At 47.7% G+C, this 24,832-nt stretch overlaps 1 protein-coding gene across 9 annotated transcripts in view; it reads right to left on the reverse strand.

Moving 5' to 3' along the window:
• Positions 1-16,547: 16,547 nt before the first annotated feature.
• The window catches only part of ACSL1 (acyl-CoA synthetase long chain family member 1), a 292,962-nt gene continuing 284,677 nt past the window's right edge, over positions 16,548-24,832 (reverse strand). For all 9 annotated transcript variants that reach the window (XM_029585776.1, XM_029585969.1, XM_029585859.1 and 6 more), the window contains exon 21: positions 16,548-17,054. In XM_029585776.1, coding sequence (XP_029441636.1) covers positions 16,920-17,054 — 135 coding nt within the window. In that variant the 3' untranslated portion in view covers positions 16,548-16,919. The remainder of the gene's footprint in view (positions 17,055-24,832) is intronic.

Raw genomic sequence — 24,832 nt, forward strand, 5'->3', positions numbered from 1 at the left:
AACATTTTGCAGACCGAGTGATCCTGCAGCCTGTCGCCGAACTGTGAACATGCCAACCGGACTGTCCTGGCTTCCAGGCGATTGACATTCCAGGGAGGAACTCTGCACTCCAGGGCCCTTGCGCTGTCAGCTCCTGACAGTGAGCTCCTCAACCAAGGAGAGTCTCATCCATTGTCAGGACTAGCCAGTCCGGAGGAGATAGTGAAACTCCCTTCCGTAGATGAGCTACCTGCAGCCATCACTGCAGTGGTGCCCTCGCCCATTTCACCACTTCCAGAATCACCGTATTAAGCCAAGAACCTGCAGGTAAAATCATATGGTTGGGCACAAAGTGTTCAACAACAGATGGAGTTGAGATAGCAACTTCTGGATTCGTATTTCAGAGAGCGTGTAGGCTGAAGACTGCTCTTGGCTAGGTTCACCACATGGCTGTGCTCTTGCAACAGGGAAATCACTTTGTGAATCATCAGGCAGCTCTCTTCCAGCGACTCAGCGCAAATCAGCAAGTCATCCAAATACAGGAGTACTAGGAGTCCATCCTTTCTCAACTCTGCTGCAACTACCACCATTACCTTGGAACAGGTTCTGAAAGTGGTGGCCAGACCAAGGGCAGCGCCCAAAACTGAAAGGGTCAACCCAGAACTGTGAACCGCAGGAAGCATTTATATTCTAATTGGATGGGAATATGGAGATACACCTCTGACAGATCCAGAGAGGTAAGAAATTCCCCTGACTGCACAGCCATTATCACCAAGTGCAATACTTTCATGCAAAAATGCTTCACTTGCAGATGAAGATTGATGCCTTTGAGGTCCAGGATGGGATGAAAAGAGCCCTCCTTCCTTGGCGCAACTAAATAATGGAAAATTGCCCTGTATTTTCATGAAACGTGGGCACTGGGACCACAGCCTTCATACTGAGGAGCTTTGCAATGCAGTTTCCACTGCCTGTTTTTTTTGTTTTTTTTTTGTGGTGAGTGGCAGGGAGACACCATGAACACGTCTCGAGGAACACTGCAAAACCTCAGCACATATTCCTCTCGTATCACCTCCAGGACTCACTATTCCGATGTGATTTCGACCCACCTCTGATAAGAGAGAGAGGCGTCCCCCTATCTCCTGTTCCCGGGAGTGAGTTGGCCAACCTTCATTGGGAGGCTCAGGTGGTTCCACTACCCAAGCCTGCACATCATCTGGGTTGTCAGGGACGAAAGGACTGAGAACCACCGAAGGGGTGCGTCCTCTGATGGTCGCTCCTCTACAGGGTCAAACACTTGGATCCTCTAGCAAGCCCTCTCTTGTGATGGGAGCATTCCGCCTGCTTTTTATCAGCCGGCAAATGAGGAAGCAAAGATTTGCCCCACTTACTGGCCAGTTACTCCAACGCGCAACCAAACAAAAGTGAGCCACTAAGGGGCAATTTGATGAGGTTAGTCTTGGAGGTCGCATCAGCCGCCCAATTTCTCAACCATAACTGACACCTGGCTGCTACTATCGAATCCACCCCTCTGGCTGAAGTGTGGACCAAATCACAGCCCACCTCCATTAAGAAGGCAGCAGCTGGTTCCACAACTGCCCTGGAGTTTACCCCAGAGTCATCAACCTCCTGGGAAAGAAGCAAATGAGCAACCTATCAAGGAACAAAAGAAACAATCTGCAAGGTAATTGCCACTACTTCAAATGCTCGCTTATAGATAGTCTCAATCTTTTTAGCATGAACATCTTTAAAAGCTGCTTCTCCTTCCACGGGAATAGTGATCCGCTTGGAGACTGCACACATAAGTGCATTTCCACCTTGGGGGAAAAACATAAACACTCTCTTACCACTGGATCTAACCCCCTTTGAAAATATCCTCTGGGGCATCCCACTCAAGATCAATTAATTCTTGAATGACCTCCATCACAGGGAAAAAAAACAAGAGGCTTTACGCAAGGAAACCAAAATGGGATTTCTCTTTGGCTTAGACACTGAATCTGCCCCAGGAACTCCTAGCACTTTTTAAGGACTTGGAAATCAGAGCTGGCAGTTAATCTGTATGAAAGAACCACAACATAGTTCCATACGGTTCTAATCTATAGGATTTTCACCATCCTCAAGAGAGGCAGGATCGGTGTCATCATCTGTGCCATCTGGATCTCCATCCAGGAGACGTGTTGCTCCAGGAGTTCTTCAACGCCCAACAAAAAATCCAGATAAGGTTTTCCCCCCACACCTCTGCTCTAGGAGCATGGGACAGGGCAGAGGACTACGTCTGAAGAAAGGACTGCAACCCCTGGAAAAATTCTACCCATGATAAAGTAGAAGCATTCAGACCATGAGGGACCTGAGGTGTACTCACTGAGCTACCTTCCCCTGCTGAGCAACCAGTTAGAGGAGTTCCAAAAACAGGCATCCCACCTGAATAGTCTTTACCCAGACTCACATCTGGCTGGGAAGAACCAGGCTTAGTGAAATCAGAGCATGACAATTCACCCTGAGCCTCTAAACAGCGTTTGCACAAATCAGCAGGCACTCCTGGCTGAGATGCCTGAATATAACAAGCAGTGCAAAGAGAAAGACTCTTAGGCACAGGCGCCATGATGGCCGATAATGCACTGAGTGACAGGCAGAGGTGGTTTGATTTTTGAGATACGTGCTCAACTAGGCACCTAGAAATTATGTGTCCAACACTTAGGTGCACACACCTAGGTGCTTACCTTGGCGGCCAAAAATTAAGCGCACAAAAAACTTAAGCACGTAGGTAAGCGCACAGCCACTATGCATCGCTTAATGTGGGCGCACCGATTACAAGGCCACATTGTGCACCCAAAATCTGGGTGCACGTAATAACAGTGGACCTGGACGCACAGTGAGATTCACACGCTGGACTGAGAATCCTGTAGAGGGCAGCCTTAGAAAGCACGCAAAAAGCCTCTGAACGGGACCTAGCCTAAGGAGGCTGCTCAACCCATCAGGCTGCCCAAGTCCTTTGACCTTCCATGGAGCAGAATGAATTTCAGACCAGCACGGAGACCAGGGGAGGAGGAAACCCTGTACAATAAAAAAAATCTCCTGCTAAATCTCTGCATCTATCTTTGTTTTTTTTTAACTTACTGGAGCTCAGCAGTACACGGCTGAGCACAGAGAATGTCTCTGGCTGTGGGGGGGGGGGGGGGGGAGCATGAGCTATCACCACTTCACTCAGCTTTCTGCACCCACTGCCTTTCAGCTGCTCAAGCAGCTAAGTCCACACCAGCAAAACCAACTACCGGACTAAGACACACATCTGAGGGACTACGGAAATCACCTTAGGAATCATTTGGTATCACTGCAGGAGAGTGGGGTGAATTTTATCCTTAATTCTCCTTTATTTTAAAATGAAGCAATCCCCACTGAGGAGATGCACAACTGCCATCTGCTGGAGATGGAGAATAACTGCAGGGTGTAAATACTGTGATGTCAGTTTACTCCATCTCCATCTGTTGGTAGGAATCCATAACCCACTTGTTCTGGATTCATCTGATTGGATGCTAAGAAATATGGAATTTATGCTAGCCACAGTAAAAGAGAATAATAGGTCCTCCTTATCTGCCACTGTTACTACGAGCTGCAAGTTGCTAGTTCCCTGTACGTACCAAGGATCAGTCCAGATGGTGGGTTTTGTCCCCTGTCCAGCAGATGGAGTCAGACAAGAACTTCTGAGGGCGCTGCCATACAAGACAGCATGCCAAGCGTCCCTCTTCAGTATCTTTCTGACTCCAGCAGATAGGACAGGGGAACAGTAGTTCCCCAGCACACTTATTTTAGTGTAGTTTCTTTAGTCTCTTCTTTTCTTGGTTTTTGGCCTTTGCCTTAGTGAGGAATCAAGTTACAAAAAAAAAAAAAAAAAAGGTCTAGGAGACAGTGTTCTCGCTCTCTTGTGAGGGAGTGATCCTGCTCTCCACAGAACCTTGCCAGCAGAGCTTGCTGCCTGCTTGTTTATCTTCTCTCTTCCGTTTTCTGTAGCGGGGTAAGTGAGCTGTTTGGTTTTCCTTACAGGGCTCACTGTTCCTCCTTCATCGCGCCTGGCCACGGGGAGGGGTGCAAGTTGGAAGGCTCCATCCTCCCCCCCCCGCACACGATCCGACCCACGGCCCTGCGACGATCATTAGACCTGTGATAAGGAGACACACAATGTACCAAATGCAAAAAGAACAAGCCCTCTCTATATTAAAAACTGAGGAAGTTCTTGAAAAAAACATTGCAGTATTACCAGAAAAGAGAGAAAAAACACAATGCATGCAGTATTTCAAGATCCATAACCAAAAGAAAAATCTAATTGAGATGGATAACTCTGTCAACAGTGGCACAACTACAAACAGAAAGAGTAAAGTGAATAACAAATCTCAACTAATATCTCATAAGGAGTCCAGGAAAAGCAATAACCTTAAAGAGAGTACCTGGAAGGCTATGACCACAAATGCTCATAGTTTGGGAAATAAAATCCCAGATCTGCAGGCCCTAATGGCTGAGGCAGAATTGGACATTGTTGCTATCACAGAAACATGGTTCACAGAATCTCATGAATGGGATACAACAATACCAGGCTATAACTTGTTAAGGAAGGACAGAGAGGATAGAAAAGGGGGAGGTGTGGCTCTTTATGTCAGAAAACAACATCCAAGCATCTGAGCTACAAGGAAGTTGGGGTAAAGAAGAAGCTCTATGGGTCGACCTAAAAAAAGATGACGGAGTGTCCATTTATATTGGAGTGGTTTACAGGCCTCCAAACCAAAAGGAAGAGCTGGACAGAGATCTGATTGAAGACATCCATAAGATAGGTTAAGAAGGGAGAAGTGGTGATCGTGGGTGACTTTAATATGCCAGATGTAGACTGGAAAATCCCCTCTGCAGAAACTAAAAATAGTAGAGCAATAATGGATGCCATGCAAGTATCTTTGTTCAAACAAATGGTGTTGGAACCCACGAGAGAAGGTGCTATACTCGACTTATTGCTCAATAATGCAGATAATGTCTCAGATGTCCAGGTGGGCGCCCACCTCAGCAGCAGTGATCATCGAACGGTATGGTTTAATATCACTAATAGAATAGGGAAAAGAACCACAAAGACCCGAGTTTTACAGTTCAAAAACACAGACTTTGAGGAAATGGGAAAGTACCTGGAGGAAGAACTTAAAGGATGGGAGAACGAGAGAGATGTGGATCAGCAGTGGACCAATCTAAAAGGAGCAATCACCAAGGCACTGCTCTATATGTTAGAAACATAAAGAAAAGCAAAAGAAAATTGAAACCTATCTGGTTCTCAAAGGAGGTGGCTGACAAAATTAAAGCTAAAAGAACAGCATTCAAGAAATATAAAGGATCCCAAAGGGAGGAGCACAAAGAAGAATATTTGTATCAACTGAGGGAGACGAAGAAAACAATCAAGTTGGCAAAAAATCAAGCAGAAGAGAGGATTGCCAAGGAGATAAAAAATGGTGACAAAACATTTTTCAGATACATCAGCGAAAAGAGAAAGGTCCAAAGTGGTATAGTGAAATTGAAAGGTGGTAATGATCAATGTGTGGAGACAGACGAAGAAATGGCAGAAATATTAAACGAATACTTCAGCTCTGTGTTCACTAAAGAAGACCCTGGAGAAGGACCATCTCTACACAACAAGAAACTGGAGGGAAGTGGAATAGATGAAAATCCTTTTACAGTAGAAAATGTGTGGGAAGAGCTAAAGAACCTGAAAGTGGACAAAGCCATGGGGCCTGATGGGATTCATCCAAGGATATTGAGGGAGCTCAGAGATGTTCTGGCGGGTCCGCTGTGTGACCTGTTCAATAGATCCCTAGAAACGGGAGTGGTGCCGAGAGACTGGAGAAGAGCGGTGGTGGTCCCGCTTCACAAGAGTGGGAACAGGGAGGAGGCTGGCAACTACAGGCCGGTTAGCCTCACTTCAGTGGTGGGAAAAGTAATGGAGTCTCTGCTGAAAGAGAGAATAGTGAACTATCTACAGTCCGGAGAATTGATGGACCAGAGGCAACATGGATTCACCAGGGGAAGATCCTGTCAGACAAATCTGATTGACTTTTTTGACTGGGTAACCAAGGAATTGGACCAAGGAAGAGCGCTCGATGTCATATACTTGGATTTCAGCAAAGCTTTTGATACGGTTCCGCACAGGAGACTGGTGAATAAAACGAGAAGCTTGGGAGTGAGGTGACAAGGTGGTGACCTGGATTGCAAATTGGTTGACGGACAGAAGACAATGTGTGATGGTAAACGGAACCTTCTCTGAAGAGAGAGCGGTTTTAAGCGGTGTACCGCAAGGATCGGTGTTGGGACCGGTCCTGTTCAATATCTTTGTGAGCGACATTGCGGACGGGATAGAAGGTAAGGTTTGTCTTTTTTGCGGATGACACTAAGATCTGCAACAGAGTGGACACGCCGGAAGGAGTGGAGAGAATGAGACGGGATCTAAGGAAACTGGAAGAGTGGTCGAAGATATGGCAGCTGAGATTCAATGCCAAGAAGTGCAAAGTCATGCATATGGGGAGCGGAAATCCGAATGAACTGTATTCGATGGGGGGGGAAAGGCTGACGTGCACGGAGCAGGAGAGGGACCTTGGGGTGATAGTGTCTAATGATATGAAGTCTGCGAAACAATGCGACAAGGCGATAGCAAAAGCCAGAAGAATGCTGGGCTGCATAGAGAGAGGAATATCGAGTAAGAAAGGGAAGTGATTATTCCCTTGTACAGGTCCTTGGTGAGGCCTCACCTGGAGTACTGTGTTCAGTTCTGGAGACCGTATCTACAAAAAGACAAAGACAAGATGGAAGCGGTACAGAGAAGGGCGACCAGGAAGGTGGAGGATCTTCATCGCATGACGTACGAGGAGAGATTGAAGAATCTAAATATGTACACCCTGGAGGAAAGGAGGAGCAGAGGTGATATGATACAGACTTTCAGATACTTGAAAGGTTTTAATGATCCAAAGGCAACGACAAACCTTTACCATAAGAAAAAAATCAGCAGAACCAGGGGTCACGATTTGAAGCTCCAGGGAGGAAGATTCAGAACCAATGTCAGGAAGTATTTCTTCACGGAGAGGGTGGTGGATGCCTGGAATGCCCTTCCGGAGGAAGTGGTGAAGACCAGAACTGTGAAGGACTTCAAAGGGGCGTGGGATAAACACTGTGGATCCATAAAGTCAAGAGGCCGCCAATGAAGAGTGGGTGACTCGCCAGAATGATGGCTACTGCCTGGAGACAATACCCTTAGTCAATAAACATACACATGGTTACTGTGACTCCAACATCACTCTAAGATTCAACAGCATGAGGAAATGTGGAAAAAAGGATTTGCACTCACAATGACGGGAGTAGCTGGCTTGTTACGGCGGTTACTACCCCCAAACCAAATATCCAGATTACTACCTCCACCTTCCTCTATTCCTGATGCCTTTCAACTAGCTTGATCACTCCATTCTTATACTTCACTTTCAATGCATATCCAGCATAGTTCTCTGCTTCAACAGCAGGGGAAAAGAAAAACTGTTACTTCACACATCCAGCAGAGCTCTCTGCTTAAACGGCAGGGGAGAAGAAAAAAGGGTTCGCACTCACAAAGCGGGGAGTAGCTGGCTTGTTACGGCGGTTACTACCCCAAACCAAATGTACCTGATACTTCACTCTCGACGCATATCCAGCATGGCTCTCTACTTCAACAGCATCGGAGAAAGACTGATACATCACGAATTTCCAGCATAGCTCTCTGCTTCAACGGCAGGGGAAAAGAAAAACTGATACTTCACGCATATCCAGCATAACTTCAACGGCAGGGGAGAAGAAAAAAGGATTCACACTCACAAAACGGGGAGTAGCTGGCTTGTCACGGCGGTTACTACCCCAAACCAAATGTGCCTGATACTTCACTTTCGATGCATATCCAGCATAGCTCTCTGCTTCAACAGCAGGGGAGAAGATAAACAACCAATAAGGGCTGTATAACATAATCTGGGTAAAAACAAATAAGCATGGGTGTAGCTTGCTTATTGCGGCGGTTACTACTCCTACTACCTCTAACTAATCAAGCTAGATATTTCACTTGGATGCAGCTCCTCCACCGCTCTCTACATTAATGGCGGGGGTGGAAGGGAATTAGAACCAAGAGCTAAGAGAAACAGATAAGTATGGGAGAAGAAATGAGGGAAGCTTGCTGGGCAGACTGGATGGGCCATTTGGTCTTCTTCTGCCGTCATTTCTATGTTTCTATGTTTCTATTCCCCAGGGCCGCTGCCAGCCGGGAGGTAGCATTCCCCAGTGGGGATTTTTTGGCGTTTTGGGGTCGGTGGGGTGATAGCGGCAGCCTCTCCGTTCGGAGTAACTCGGCACGGCAGGACTTGGATTTTCCGCGCTCTCCCTCCCCCTCCTCCCCCCCCCCCTCTCCGCGGCATGCCGAGAGCAGTGGCTTGTACCGCATGTGGGTGGCCCGAGTCCCGGCTATCCCGGACGGCGTTTGTACTGCCTGCCTCCCCGGCGGGGAGGGCAGCTCTGGGGGGACGCGTGCGCTCAGGACCGGGTTGAGGGACAGCGACAGGCCCCGATCCCGCGGAGCGCGGGAACGGCGGCCATTTTGCTGCAGCATGATTCGGATGCAGGATCTTCGGAAGATGAGCCGGAGCCACCCTTTCCAGGTTTTCTGCCGTCCTTGGTCCCTGTGCAGCCCCTGGGGGAGGAACCCCGATCAGGGGAGGATGCATCTCGAGCCCCTTCAGGACCGCTCCCATTTTCTTCAGATTTCATCTTATTGATGCATAATGCGTACCTGGCCAGGATGTCCAACCCTCCGGATCTCTCTCCCAGACCGCCCCCCCCCCCCAAGCTGGCTAGATTGGATCCTCTTACCGGGGGAACCCCTCGGGAACCAGGGGGGCCAGGGGAAGCAGTGCCCATTTCACATGGACGGCTTGGTGCGCACCCCCCTCCCCCGGGGGCGTGGGGGACCAGAAGCCGGACTCGCCCTCGGACGATCCTCTCCTAGCGGCTCAGTTGGAGGGGGATGACCCCAGGGTCCTCCGCATTTTCCAATGGGAGGAGCTGGAGCACCTGATCCCCCATATTCTGCAGGAAATGGATCTGGACCCTCCTCCGGATCCCCAGGAACCAGCACCCCTGGTGAAGAAGGGGGACCCCTTGCTGGCCGGGCTTCGGCCGCTGGCCAAGGCCTTTCCCACCCATCCAACTTTCCTACAGTTGTTGTCCCGGGAGTGGGATGCGCCGGAGGGAAACCTTAAGGTCATTAGAGCCATGGAGAAGCTTTATCCACTTCCTGAGGATTTCTTGGAGATGCTATGGGTGCCGACAGTTGATTCTGCTGTTTCGGCGGTCACCAAACCAGTTACAGGAGGTATGGCACTACGGGATCTTCAGGACAGGAAATTCGAGGTGTACCTCAAGCGGGTGTTCGAGGTCTCGGCACTCGGCGTTCGGGCTGCCATCTGCAGTTTGCTAGCACAACGCGCGGGCCTCCGCTGGGTGCAACAGCTCCTTACCTCTCAGGACCTGCCCCTAGAGGAGACTAGTCAGGCAGACCGCTTGGAGGCCATCATTGCATACGGGGCGGACGCCCTGTATGATCTCCTGAGGGTTCTAGCCAGGTCAATGGTGGCAGCAGTGTCGGCTCGGCATCTGCTTTGGCTCCGCAACTGGTCGGCGGACTCCTCCTCCAAGACTCGGCTGGGATCCGTTCCCTTCAAGGGCAAATTCTTGTTCGGGGAGGATCTGGATCAGATCATCAAATTGCTCGGGGAAAACGCGGTTCACAGGCTACCGGAGGACCACCCTCGTTCCACCAGATCGTTCAGCTCCTCCAGAAATCGTTTTCGCAATCAACGTCGCTTTCGGATCACGAGGCAGCAGACACCACGGCAGCCCTCGACCCGTTCACATTCCTGGAATCGGCCATTTTGGGGCCTCAGGCCCGCCAAGGAAGGACTGTTCCAGGGGACCTCCTCCAAGTCTCCCCAATGATGCCAGGCCGACCCACCCTCCGACTCCCAGGATCGGGGGCCAGATCTCCCTCTTTTACGAGCAGTGGGTCTGGATTACGTCGGATCAGTGGGTCCTAGATGTTCTAAAGCACGGCTACGCGTTGGATTTTGCTCGGGTCCCAAGAGACAGATTTCTCTTCTCCCCCTGCAGTTCCCCACAGAAGCAGGACATCGTTTGCCAGACCCTAGACAGTCTACTCGCACTGGGGGCGATTGTTCCGGTACCTCCCTCGGAAGTGGGCCGAGGCCACAATTCCATCTACTTCGTGGTGCCCAAGAAGGACGGCACTTTTCGGCCAATTCTGGACCTCAAATCAATCAACAAGCCGCTCAATGTCCCACGCTTCTGGATGGAGACCCTGCGCTCGGTCATAGCGGCCATTCACCGAGGGGAGTTCCTGGCCTCTCTGGACCTCACAGAGGCATACTTTCATATCCCTATCTTCAAGGCCCACCAATGCTTCCTCTGGTTCAAGATCCTGGGACAGCACTTTCAGTTTCAGGCCCTTCCCTTTGGCCTGGCAACCGCCCTAGAAGTCTTCACAAAGGTCGTGGTAGTCGTGGCGGCTGCCCTTCGGAGAGAGGGCATCTTGGTCCATCCCTATCTAGACGACTGGCTCATCCGAGCGAAATCCTTGGCACAAGGCTACCAGACAGTCGACAGAGTGGTGCGGCTGCTCCAGTCACTTGGCTGGGTTGTCAACTATACCAAGAGCAGGCTCACGCCATCCCAATCGTTGGATTTCTTGGGTGCGCGTTTCGACACTGAGGAAGGCAAGGTTTTTCTACGGCCGGACCGAGCCCAGGCGTTACGGGACCAAATCGTGGACTTCTCGGGCCTACCCTTGCCAACAGCCTGGGATTATCTCCAATTCCTGGGTTCCATGGCATCCACTATCGATCTTGTACCACGGGCGTTCGCACACATGCGACCTCTCCAGAGAGCATTGCTATCCCACTGGAAACCGGTGTCACAGGACTACCAGGCCATCCTTCCGCTGCCACTCTCGGCAGTGTCCAGCTTCCGCTGGTGGTTGGAACCCACCCATTTGGCCCAGGGGATGCCGTTGGATGTTCTGGACTGGATAGTAGTCACTACCGACGCCAGTCTCTCCGGATGGGGTGCAGTATGCCAGACGAGGTCCCTGCAGGGGCAGTGGATGAAATCTCAAGCGCAGTGGCCGATCAACCGCCTGGAGACCAGAGCGGTTCGTCTAGCGCTGAAAGCCTTTCTCCCTCTGGTTCGCCATCGGGCGGTTTGGATACTCTTGGACAATGCAACTACGGTGGCGTATATAAATCGCCAGGGGGGTACAAGGAGTCGGCACATTTCACTGGAGACGGACAAGCTCATGCAGTGGTTGGAACTTCATCTAACTCACCTGGCGGCGTCACATCGCGGGAGTGGACAACATTCAAGCGGACTTCTTAAGCCGGCAACATCTAGATCCGGGAGAGCGGGAGCTCTCACAAGAGGCAATGCGCCTCCTGATTCAACGTTGGGGGACTCCCCACGTAGATCTCACGGCAACAGCGCTCAACGCAAAGACGCCTCAATTCTTCAGCCGCAGAAGGGAAAGGGGCGCGGAGGGCGTAGATGCCCTAGTACTGCCATGGCCCTGCCAGGTTCTACTTTACGTCTTTCCCCCGTGGCCACTGGTGGGAAAGGTCCTGTGAAGAATTGAATGTCATCAGGGCACCGTCATTATAGAACATAGAAACATAGAAATGACGGCAGAAGAAGACCAAATGGCCCATCCAGTCTGCCCAGCAAGCTTCACGCATTTCATACTTATCTGTTTCTCTTAGCTCTTGGTTCTATTTCCCTTCCACCCCCACCTTTAATGTAGAGAGCAGTGATGGAGCTGCATCCAAGTGAAATATCTAGCTTGATTCGTTAGGGGTAGTAGCCGCCGCAATAAGCAAGCTACACCCATGCTTATTTGTTTTACCCAGACTATGTTATACAGCCCTTATTGGTTGTTTTTCTTCTCCCCTGCCGTTGAAGCAGGGAGCTATGCTGGATATGCGTGAAGTATCAGTCTTCTCCCATGCTGTTGAAGCAGAGAGCCATGCTGGATGTGCATCGAAAGTGAAGTATCAGGCACATTTGGTTTGGGGTAGTAACCGCCGTAACAAGCCAGCTACTCCCCGCTTTGTGAGTGCGAACCCTCTTTACTTCTCCCCTGCCGTTGAAGCAGAGAGCTCTGCTGGATGTGTGAAGTATCAGTTTTTCTTCTCCCCTGCCATGGCGCCAGAGTGGCCTTGAAGACCGTGGTTCGCGGATCTTCCCAATCTAGCGGTGGACGGACCCCTACGCCGCGGCCACCTGCCTCACTTGCTTCGACAGGGTCCAATATTTTTCGACCAGGCAGATCGCTTCTGTCTTGGCTTTTGAGAGGCACAAACTGAGGCGGCAGGGTTATCCGGAGGCGGTGATTTTGACTCTCCTCCGGGCGCGTAAGACTTCTACTTTGGTAGCCTACGTGAGGGTCTGGAAGGTTTTCGAATCCTGGTGTTCGTCACATTACACGCTGCCTGGACATGCTTCTGTTTCTCAGATTCTCTCTTTTCTACAGGCAGGCCTGGAGAAGGGCCTAGCCTATAGCTCTCTCAGGTTACAGGTGGCGGCGCTGGGACAGCTACTTCATCCAGAGGAAAAGATTTCGCTTTCATCCCATCCGGACATTGTTCGCTTCCTCAGGGGAGTAAAGCACTTGAAGCCTCCACTCCAAGAACCTTGTCCACCTTGGCGGCTCAATTTGGTTCTTCGGATCCTGGGGGGACCTCCCTTTGAGCTGTTGCGCGCGGCCTCCCTCAAGGATTTAACTCTCAAGACAGTATTTCTGGTGGCCATTTGTTCAGCCCGGCGTGTCTCCAAGCTTCAGGCACTCTCCTGCAGGGAACCTTATCTACGGTTCACAGGCTCGGGAGTCACCTTGCGCACGGTTCCTTTGTTCCTTCCCAAGGTGGTTTCCACTTTCCATCTGAATCAGACTGTAGAGCTCCCTTCCTTTGCCGCGCGATCCTTCAGAGTTACGCAAGCTAGATGTCAAGCGTTGTCTGATGAAGTCCCTGAAGGTCACCAATGACTTTCGGCTCTCGGACCATCTGTTCGTTCTCTGGTCGGGGCCCAAGAAGGGGTCTAAGGCCTCCAAGACGACGATTGCCCGCTGGTTGAGGGCAACAATCGAAGCTGTGTACATCGGCATAGGGCAGACGCCACCGGTGGGAGTCAAGGCCCACTCTCTTCGCTCGCAAGCGACCTCCTGGGCAGAGACTCAATCCGTTTCCTCTCAGGAGATATGCAGAGTGGCCACCTGGAAGTCGCTGCATACTTTCGCGCGTCACTATCATCTGGACGTACAGTCTTCGACTTTCAGTCAGAATGTCATTCGAGCAGGGCTTTCTCAGGCCCATCCTCAGTAGGGAAGCTTTGGTACATCCCACCGTCTGGACTGATCCTGGTACGTACAGGGAAAAGAAAATTATTCCTCACCTGCTAATTTTCGTTCCTGTAGTACCAAGGATCAGTCCAGACGCCCTCCCTCTATTTGGCGCAGAGTTACAAGGGGGAGTTGCTCCTGCTCGAGGTACTGTCATTTATCTTTTTCTGCTTTTGTAGTATCTAGTTCTCTTGGCGGGTTGCCTTTTGTTTTATTCTAGTCATGTTTCTTAACACACGTTTGTCGTTTGATTCCTCACATTTTCCTTCTTTAATGGCTTTGATAGTCTAGTTACTGAAGAGGGACGCTTGGCATGCTGTCTTATATGGCAGCACCCTCAGAAGTTCTTGTCTGACTCCATCTGCTGGACGGGGAACATAACCCACCGTCTGGACTGATCCTTGGTACTACAGGAACGAAAATTAGCAGGTGAGGAATAATTTTCTTATTGTTGCCTGAACCCATGTAAAATCATATAATAATTTCCTAATGTTGCATTAATGACCATGCAAAAAGGAAACAGAGGTTGTAGCTGTTTTCATAGGCATTCAACCTCTTTGCTGTTCTTCACCACTCCAGTATAATAGAGCTGCCTGGAGCAAGTACATCTCTCCTTCATGGAAATGATGATGATAAAACACACCCACACTAAAGTTTCTTAGTAAGGGTTTGCATGTTGGAGTCAAGCAATGTACAACATGTTAAACAATATTTTATCCTATATAGGATTGACATGCATGGCAGTGCTTCTTACTGATCGATTATTCTCTAAACATTTCTTAAGGAAGCTTTATGTGTTCCACTGAGCAATATCCCTTTTTGCTGAGAACAAACATATCTAGGGATGTTGTATATCCTTTGCTTAACATAAAGATTTGGTCTGCATCTTCATGGTTTGTGCTGGTCAGAAGGACAATTCCATGGTTCTCAGAGGTTCCATCTGGAACATGCCAAAAAAGCAGGTAGATGTGGAGTCTAAATTAAATGCTTCCAGTGACACAGAAAATAGAGAAGACATTTATTTTGGTTTCCTTCATTTTTGGAAGTTCAGTTTTGGTTTACAAAACTGACAAGGTACATACTAAGCAAAACATCTACATTGCACAGGTGACAAATTACATTCATTTTTCTCAGTAAAACTGACAAGTATTTGTGCAATTTGAATATACATGGCATGAGGCTCCAGCAGAGCGCAATATATATTACACAGAATCAGTGCAAACCTTGTGCTTGTATTTTTACAAACTTTCCTCATTTTTTCCCAAAAGTAGTAATAGTGACTCTGTAAAGGGCACCTGTAAGATATTCTTAAAAAACAAAACAAAAAGCCTTGTCAACTGCAATACTAATTTTTCCATTTTCCAAATGCATAAGAGACCAAGCTGTTCAAAGTCTTTAAGAATTCGGCACTGCATATCTTTATACAGAGATCAGTAAACTCATGCACCAAATGCACTTCCTATTATGGGTTACTGGTTAAACGAAGTAGAATACACAAGGTTTTTGCCACATCGATGCTCCTGTATTGTATTTTACTTTCAGTACCTGATACCTCCCACTGCCCCATTCTTGTGATCTCCTGTAGAAAGTCAGCTGCTGCAATAAATACCCAACTGTAATTTTTTTTTTTTAACTAATGCATACAAGCCCCACACTCTCATTCTTAATCAGACTGGCATTTGAAATTAAGCTCTATCTTTTCAGGTAGACCTGGAGTCCTTGCTGTCAGTGCTTCATATTTGGCAATCTCAGTGCTACGCACTTCATGCTAATATACACCAACTAGCTGTCACACAGCTGAGTATTTCAGTACCTATATTGCAACTCTATTGACAATAGTATTCTGCTTGATATAGTATGGAATTTAAAGTTTAAAGCAAGCAACTTATCCTCAAAACTTTGAGCAAAGAATTTTGGTTGCGTGATAGTCCATTTGGATATGTTGAATTAAGTGTCAAACAAGTTGTAGAGTGAAACCTTTTTATTGGACTAACTTAATACATCTGTGAGGAGCTTTCAAAAGTAATCCTCCCTTCATTGGATCACTGAAGAGACCATGCAGTTACACTGGGTTTAAATAGCAATCAAGAAACACAGATCAGATGAAAAAAGGATTTGTTTATTAGTAAATGGTGGATAAGCCCAACTCTGGGCGAGTTTTGCTCATTTGAATGAGCTGCCTCAGGGGCTGCTGATGTTCTGACAAGCATTCCTTATGGTATAACTGCTCTTCTAGATACAAAGTAGTTCATATGCATATAATTATTGCACCCAGTCCAGTGCATACAAGTATGTGCTGTACAAGTAATGTGATATTTTTTCTGATTCAACTAACGAATCTGATTGTTATATTCTTGATAAGATTTTCCCGCAGTCAGTGCACAAAGTTTCTCCGCGATACAAACCGGAAGTGTATCTTTGCATATGAACTACTTTGTAACTAGAAGAGCGGTTATACCATAACGAATTCTTGTCAGAACGTCTGCAGCCCTTGAGGCAGCTCATTCAAATAAGCGAAACTCAGCCAGAGTTGGGCTTATCCACCATTTACTAATAAACAAATCCTTTTTTCATCCAATCTGTGCTTCTTGGTTGCTACTCTGCCACTTTGGATCAGCTTCGGTTTTGTTTCCTGGGCCTGGGTTTAAATAGTACAGAGTCATGTGGGTCTTAGGCTGCCTACATATGCTATTACAGCTCAGTAAATGGAAAGATGGGGGATGCTAGCACTGAGATGAGACAGTAAAAATGTCATCTCATCACATTTGGCATCCCCTTTCACTGAACTGTAATGACAAATCCAGGCAGCAAAAGACCTAACCAACTTTACTATATAAGCCCAGTGTAACTGCCCTGATGAAGGGAGGATTACTCTTGAAAGCTAGTCACAATTCTATTAACTTAAACTAATAAGAAGGTATCATCTACAGGTTGTTTGAACTTTAATTTTATGAAGCCTCAAAAACAAGATGCATAACTCAAATGCCTTTCCCAAATTAAATTTTAAAGTTGGGCTCCAGCCATAACTGACTGAACTCCCTCAGGATTCTTTACTACTAAATGCAATCCCATTTTTTTTTCATTTGTTTAGTGCAGGTTGAAGCTGCAAGTACCAAAGGTCAAACTTCAAATGTTTTAAGCACCTGGAAATTCAAGCTTCTGACATTTATGAAACATGGGAAGGAAAAACTCAAACTTTGTCAAAGTCTAAAATGTACAAAAATCAGTCACCCTTCATGCTTTAAGGCTTATTTGGGGAATTATATCACAATGATGGTCTGCAGCACAACTGTAGGGCTGTTTTGTTGTTTGGTGTCCCTATGGAAAATACATATTCTACACAGGTTTGAAGCACTGTATGGTTTTCTTCCCAGAATTCATGATTGTAGAGTTATTGATGTAGAGACCAGTATCAACTAGTCTGGATGTGTGCTGTCCTCCAATATTCGGTGGTTTACAGACTGGCATACAGTTCCTCTATCTGAGATTGGAAGAACTTTCGCAGTTCTGGTCTCTTTGCTTTCATTGTTGGGGTTAATAGGCCATTCTGAACAGTTAACATTTCTGGATACAGGGCAATGTCTCTCACCTAAAAAAGAGACCAGATTCACATTAAAAAAAAAACATAGAAGAAAGGATGGAAGAGGAAAAACAAGACAAGATTTCTGGTACTTATGGTAATATTGCAATACATAATCCAAGGTAACATGAAAAAAAAAAGAATATTTGAAATTTATATGAAATATAAAAAGCAGCTAAGGATAGGCTTGGTTATTAGTATTGGGTTAGCATCTCATAGCACCCCCTGTCTAGTTTTTTCATATTCCATGAATTTCCAGTTTTGTGTTTACATTTTACCTTGATCCAAGCAAGTTCTTGGCATTCATATTTTCCCTATTGATAAGGCTCCATGAGTAAGGTTGCCAATCTGTTCCAGATTTTCAGGGCATGCAGATCTAGCCCTGGGTTTACCTCCACTGCTTGCATGGACTTTGTCTTGCTTTTCTTAGGAAACTCAATAGGCACACCGGATCTACCCAGTCCATGCAGACAGTGAGGTTAAGCCAGGACTGGATCAGCCTGTCCTAAAAATCTGGAGCTAGTTGTCAACCCTTTTCAAGAACATTATTTCTGGCTTCTCATATTTTAACACATTATTGTGAAAAAGTGATAGTGTATAAATCTACATTCTGTTTATTCTAAGAAAGCTGGTTTTGCAGCTTGCCAGCAGCTACTTCAGTGATTAAATTGGAAACATCTCTTGCAGGATTCCCATACCAGACGTTTGCTCCTCTGGACAGCCTGACCTAAGAATGCTGCACAGCTGGTGATCGTAGCCTTAAGCAGGGAGGTTCAGTGATTGTGCAACTTGATGGTCAGATAGGAACACAAGGCAGGTTTCTGGAGATACCTGCAGTGTGTGGCCCTGCCCAAAGGATGGGCTACATATAAAGGGGGAGCGGCAAAAACAAAAGCCCTCAGCAGTTAAGGACAAAAGTTCATAGTATCACAGCACCAGTGATGGTTGTTTTCAATTGAAGTGAAAGCCCAAAACAAGCAAATTTCTGCCTCCTACTCTCTCCATCACCCCAAAAAGCAGTCTCCTACCAGCCTTGTTTTGGTGCATGATGATCACAGCCATCCTGCCCTAGTTTCCTGCAAAGGCTCGGATAAAGCCTGGCAGTCCACCCTCATTCCAACACACACACACAGTTTTACTGAATATTCAATTAACATGACATTTCTTCAATTTGGGTACATCTAAATTGTCATTTTTCTTTTGTAAATCATAGTAAAGCAGAGTTGTTATCTGAAACAGGTGTTCTCCATGGACAGCAGGATGTTAACTCCTCATACTTGAATGACATCATCGGATGGAGCCCCAGTCTTTAGACATCACCCTGCCCCCTAAGCAGACTGGCATGTGGGTTTCGTGAGGACTAACATCCTGCTGTCCTCGGAGAACATCTGTTACTGGTAAGCAACTCTGCTTTCTCTGAGGACAAACAGAATGGTAGTCCTCACACATATGTAATTCTCAAGCTGTGAGCTATACACTCAGGACAAAGCTGAAAGCACCACCTTTCTCCTTTTTGCCTGTGAGGCAGCCAACCCACAAAGCGGTCTAGGTGGGAAACGAGTTGGATTCTACAAAGAGAAAACCATAGAAACGACAGACACAAAACCCCCATGCGTAGCAGGGGCGCCTAAGGGAGAGAAGTGATGCAAGTGCCAGCATGTAGGGTTTCAGATCAGTAAACCCTGACATTTACAGTAGGTCTCGAACCTCCTGGATACAGGAAAAAGTCTAGAGCTGTGAAAAAGAGAAGGACTCTTGGACGAAGACAACCAAAAAACCAACTGGGGCCCAAGAGCTCCCCAGAAAGAAACTGCGGTCCACTGGCATCCGAAGAATAGAATGTCTCTGCAGAATTGTGCTCAGGTTTGGCTGATAGGCACAATAGGCAGAAAAACCTAAGCAACACTTAGAAGAATAATCAGCAACAATGGCAGGGTCTGTGATAGACCCTATGACCCAAAGCACCAGACAAAGTTGACCTTGCAGGACAGCATCAAGAGTTTCAGGGAAGGAAAGGCAATCCCTGAATCCCAAACCCCCGAGCAGGGAGATACATTAGGCCTGAAGCTCATAGGATAGATCAGGTGAGCAGGAAGGCACTTTAGACAACCTAGTTATATGAGAAAAGTTAAAGGCAGTACAAGCCAGAAGTTGGTGAAAATATAGGGAAAAGTGGTGTATCTTTTCCTGCAGGTATACAGGAAGATATACCACGAATGCTCTAGCTTTTCCTCCCCTCCCTTTGACATTCCAAGTTGGAAGGAGCAAAGAACACAAGGAGGCAGACTGCTGGATTGCAGGTGTAAAAACAAGTTGCTATGTTGTATATCTCAACCTCAAGCAAATAACTCACTGCTGATTCCAGTAGGGAGTAACCTACTGAGATAGAGCCTTCAGCCTGCTTGGAACAGCTGAAATAGAGTGAATCCTCTAGGGAAAAAATCCAGAAACACTCCACCAAGAGACAGGAAACTGAGGTGCCACAAACGTAGACCCCTTGTCAAACAGGATTTTTTCATCGCCTGGAAACATAGGGCCAATTTTAAAAACAGCGTGCAGCCTTCATGTGCATAAGGTTCCCAGCGCATGCACATGGACGTGCTGATTTTATAACATGCGTGCACTGACGCACGCGCATGTTATAAAATCTGATGGCTGCGTGCACATGTGCGGGCGGTGCATGCAGGGGGGTGAATTTTCCTTAAATATGCACAGCGATGCAATTGGGCCTCCCCCAGTTCCCTCCAATTGAGTGGACTGGGAGGGAACTTCCCTACCCCCCTACCTAACCTTCCTCCCTCTTCCCCTCTCCTTCCTGACCCTAACCCCTTCCTATCTACTTTTGTTTTTTTGTTTCATTACTTACTGCTCCTCTGCGCGCAGGAGTGACTGAATGCAGTCCGTGGGTGATCCATGTAGGCTGCTGATCCTGGGAACTCACCTGAGTTCTACTCAGGCAAGAGTTCCATGTTGTTTCACCAATCGATCAGCCTCGAAGGGATTGAGGACCGCACCATTCCTGTGGGGGGAAGAGCTCATCCTCCCCACATTCAAAGGAACTAGTCTCCATGAGCAGGAGCCCTGGTTGACCAAGCCTCTCCTCCTGCTTGCCTGTGATGGCAGTAGAGTCTCCTTGAGAGAGAGGGTGAGCAGGAGCCTGGGCAAGCAGCTTGCTACTGCACCTTCAGTGCCAAGCCCACTAATGATTGTCTGTGCACATCTGTGACTAGCGCAAAATTAATCTGATGCATCAATGTCAGGACTGCGTCGGGGACCAGGACTGTCAATGAGCACCATGGTCACCCTGGACATCCTCAAGGTGCGTGACTGCCCTTGATGCCGTCAGGACCTTCTGTGCCATAGGCATCGTCTCGATGCACCAGAGTCATCGAGCACCTGTTGCCTCGAAGTGGCGGAATAGCGGCACCAACCTCTAGCGTCAGGACCAGGACTCCCATTGGAAGCACCATCGATACCCCTGGAGCCATCAATCCCGTCGAGGTGCATGCGTGGCTGCCCTCAAGGCCATTGACGTGTGTGGCCTTGATGCTGCAGCTGCCCTAATGCCATCAAGGTGCGGAGCTGCTCAATGGCATCAACACCCTTGATGCTATCGAGGTACAGGGTTGCCATGGAGGCCATCGGGTGTGTTGGCCACCGATGCCATTTGTTGCCACTCTTGATGAGGATGAACACCATTAACAAGGTACTGAGATCGCTATTGAGCATCCTGATCGTCCTCGAGGCCATTGACCACTGGGGCTCTTGAGAGCTCTTGAATGCCCCTGAAGCGCTCGGTCGAAAGGGTTTTCGGCCTTGGATGGATTGAGTGCCAAGGTCGCCATCCACTCAAAGCATCCAATCACAGTGGTCTGGTGCCCTCCAAGCTCCTTGCACCAAGGGGCATACTGCTGTCCCATCACTGGCCTACAGCTATCAGACACCATGGATACTGATGATCTTGGGGGCCTGAGCCGCTGGGATTGGGGGACATCGGAGGCCCTGCTTGGATTCGTACACCATCAGTGCTGATGAGCGCTAGTGAAGCTATCTTCAGCCATAGTTGCTGGCGAGTGACATCATTGAGTTCACAACGTCGACGCCCTCGAATGAATAGGTGAGCTGAGGGGAACCATTGATGGTGCTGGCAGTCATTGGTTCCTTTGAGTACTGATGAGATATGTCGGGGAAGTATTGGGACTGTAGAGCCTCTGCCTGCAGGCGCCCCTGGCATCCTTGGTTGCCGCCGGTCAATCAATGCCTTTGGGCACCGGGGTCTTTGTCAGTGCCACCTGGCTGTTGATGTCTGTGGGCAGCTGTGGTGCCTGGGATGGCACTATATGCCATCAAACTGATCAAGATACAGTCAAGCACCATTGACGCCCTGGGTGTAACATTGTTTGGTGCCCTTGATGTGATCCATCGTTGGTGAGTGCAAGAGCGCTATTGGCCCTACAGGCGCTGAAACCACGGTGAGCACCAGTGGACGCAGTTGGATGCCACAAGACACAACCGCAGAGCACCATGGGCACTGTCTATTGCCAGGGACTTCGCTGCTGCCATTCCATGAGGGAAACGGCGGTGAGCCATTCCCGATGCAATTTCAAGGACTGTGTCCAGCCTCTTGGAGCATTATCAGGTACTGGAGGGGCTGACACCATAGAATGCCATCCACCACCATGGCATAACTAGAGCTCCAGTGGTACTGAGAATGCTATTGTCACACTGTTTGTATTCACTCCACTTGCAGTTATTGTGACAGTGGAACGCAGCATGCATAGTCAGGGATAGCAAGGCATCTACTCCAAACACCTCGGGCAATAGCAGATGGCATTCTCCGTCTGTGGAATACTCAGCCATGCCAGGATTCTGCCATGTTGCGTCAAGATATTAGCCTCTTTGTCAGTTCTGCACCACAAAATGCTGGGGAGCACTGACAAGAAGAGAGTGTTTTTGGCAGTGCGCAGCCAATGTCTCTAACAGATGGTGCTTGGTCCTTGCTTGCTGTGGGATTCTACCCATAAGCATAGCGAGTGGGTTCATAGGTGAGCCACCATCTGTAGGATGGGATACCACTGAATGAGTACTAGTCAGTGTGCTTTTACAGTGGAGGGCTCTATTCTTCCAGTTGCCCTCTACTTTATGGGAGTGTGAGTTTCCCTCATGGCGAGCATAACAGGTTGTGTGCTACAGCCATAGGGATGACCTAGGACTGCATTCCTGGTCAAACCCTTAGGGGAGTAGACACCAGGAGGGTAGTGTTGGGAGTTTTCTCCTTCCTCAGAAGAGGAATAGTTCTTTCAACCTCTCCCGGGTCACAAATCCCCTTTGTGGAGAAACCTCTGGGTCTCCATCCCTTATAGGTTATCGCCGAACTGGAACCTAAATTCTTTGAATCAGTGCTTCTCCTTGTAGGCCAGGACTGGGAGACAGCATTGGCAGTCATTGGACCATTTTTGCTGGGGTCCCTTTGTTGATTACCGTGGTGGCCTACCCTATCTGAGGGTAGCTGCCAGTGGCAGATTGGTCGCTTCTGAACCTCAGCAATCAGTGATTGTTAATTCAACTATCAACTGGATACTTGAAAGGTTTTTTGGGAGCAGGAGACCTCAATTCCCGTTGCTTTCCTGTCCCTTCAGGAAAGGGAGATTCCACTATGTTCCAGGGCAACCCTTATGGGTTCCCCTTTGAATGCCCAGTTGTCCATCTCTACAAAGGATGGCCCTTGTTATCCATTTCCTAGAGAAAGGATGTCGCTGCTTCTGATTGGCGGTCGCTCTCGGTTTCTCGTGGGTTCCAAGAGGTGGGGGGGAGAGAGAGAGAGAGATAGAAAGAAATACAATATGACACTCTATATATCTCCCACTGTAAGAGGGGCACTTTCAACTCAGGGTGGGTTTTTATTTTTGGGGGGGGGGGGGGGCAGGCAGTGTTACAAAGGTCTACTGACCCTTGCACCCTACCCTAGATAGACCAATGCAACACTGCCCCCTCCTAAACCCACCCTGAGTTGAAAATGCCCCTCTTACAGCGGGAGATATATAGACAGTCATATTGTCTTTCTAACAGAGTCTCTCTCTGGCAAAATCTCCAGACGTGCACCTCATCAGGACCAAGAGTAACCTTTGGCAGGTAACAAGGTGTGCATTGCCATGTTCAGCCTTGCAAAATTTGGGGGTTATGCCTGTAAGTCTTGGCCCCACTTCTGAACGCCCATGCCCTGCCCCTTTTCTGCCTCCTTATTCTTGACATGCTCGTACTTCCCAGCTTCTTAAAATTCGCATTGCTTGCACACGGCCCACATACACATGTATAGGGCCGTTTTTGCATGAGCAACGCTTTTAAAATCTACCTGCTAATTTTTAAGGTCTCATCCAGAAAAGCTCAGGCCCTGCACATTTCTATTCTGCAAAACGTTATGTAGTCGTAAGGGGTCACAAAAAATATATTTAGTTCCTTCAATTTTACTTATGCATTTACATGGGAATTTAGTAAAAAAACAAAAAAAAAACAGCTTGGAGAGCCAAAACTCTCTGCTTCAGTGCAAGAAACTTCCTTCTTTTAACTTGGGTTTTCTTGGTAACATCAGGGAAACTTGCAATTTTCTTCCCCATGAAAAGAGCATCTTTTTTGCAAAAAACCAATTTCATAGTTAAATTTTTATCCAATTTTTGACAGAATGTAGCAACCGATGTGGCTGCTTCAAGCATTTCTTGTTGGGATTGCTCAAGAAAAGCTGTCAAATTGAAAATGTCAGGCTGTGTCTGAGCCACCTCTGAAACTTCCTCCATTGTACCCGCCGTCAATCGGATAAATAAAACACTTTTAACAAATTCTGGCACAGATTCTTTGGAGAACTTAAGATGATCTAAGTAAAACTTTCTCAACATTTCAATAGGAGAAATTAAAGGACATTTTGGAAAATTTATAAAACAGAGGTTACACCTAAAATAATTTGCCAAATTTTCTACTTTCTGATGTAAAATTAAATTTTCTTTCACCAAAGACAAATTTGCAATTTGAATAACATCACACTTCTCCCTGAATTTCCCTATTTTATTACTATAATCTTTTATAGACTGAGAATAATCATTCACCCTTGTAATACATTTCCCCACAGAAACAGTCTGTCCTTGCAGATAAAAATCTTTCCATATTTGAAATGGCTGTCCAAAGAGCTTCTAAGGTTACTTCTTCAGGCTTAATAACAGTTGTTAATTTTATAGACTCCTCACCAGAAAGAGTCTCACCATTACCCACACCAGTCATTGAAACTAGCCCATCACAGGAAGAAATAGGGGTAGAAATATCAATTCTCCTATTTCTACCCCTAGATCAATCAGACAGGAGTGGGCAACTTGCGGTGAAGAGAAACCACCTAGGCTCAGGAAAATTAAGGACTCCAACATAGCAGGGTTTATTACTCCTACCTCAGCATCACCTGGTTGTGGCTTCTGTATATTAAAGGAGTCCAATGTCAGCCAAGTCATAGCGGACAGAAAGACTGTCCCAGATGGGGGCACTCTTACAGACCCCTTCCTTTTTTTCCCCATGTTGCACTTACGGATTCCTGGAAAAAGGTGCTCACAAAACTGTCAGAAGGGGTGCGGCCTCACACTGCCACCCAAGGTCTTAAATGGGAGAGGACTCCCGGAAATGACCTCAGTCTCAGCGCAGCAAGGTAGGGATGCAAAACGCCAAAGCAGGCAAGATGGAATAGCCTCTCTCCTCTCACCACGATAACGTGTGCAGGAACCAGGTAGCTGGAGCAATAGTTTGTAGAATGT

The sequence above is a fragment of the Rhinatrema bivittatum genome, chromosome 1, assembly GCF_901001135.1.
Source record: "Rhinatrema bivittatum chromosome 1, aRhiBiv1.1, whole genome shotgun sequence".
Lineage (NCBI taxonomy): Eukaryota > Metazoa > Chordata > Amphibia > Gymnophiona > Rhinatrematidae > Rhinatrema > Rhinatrema bivittatum.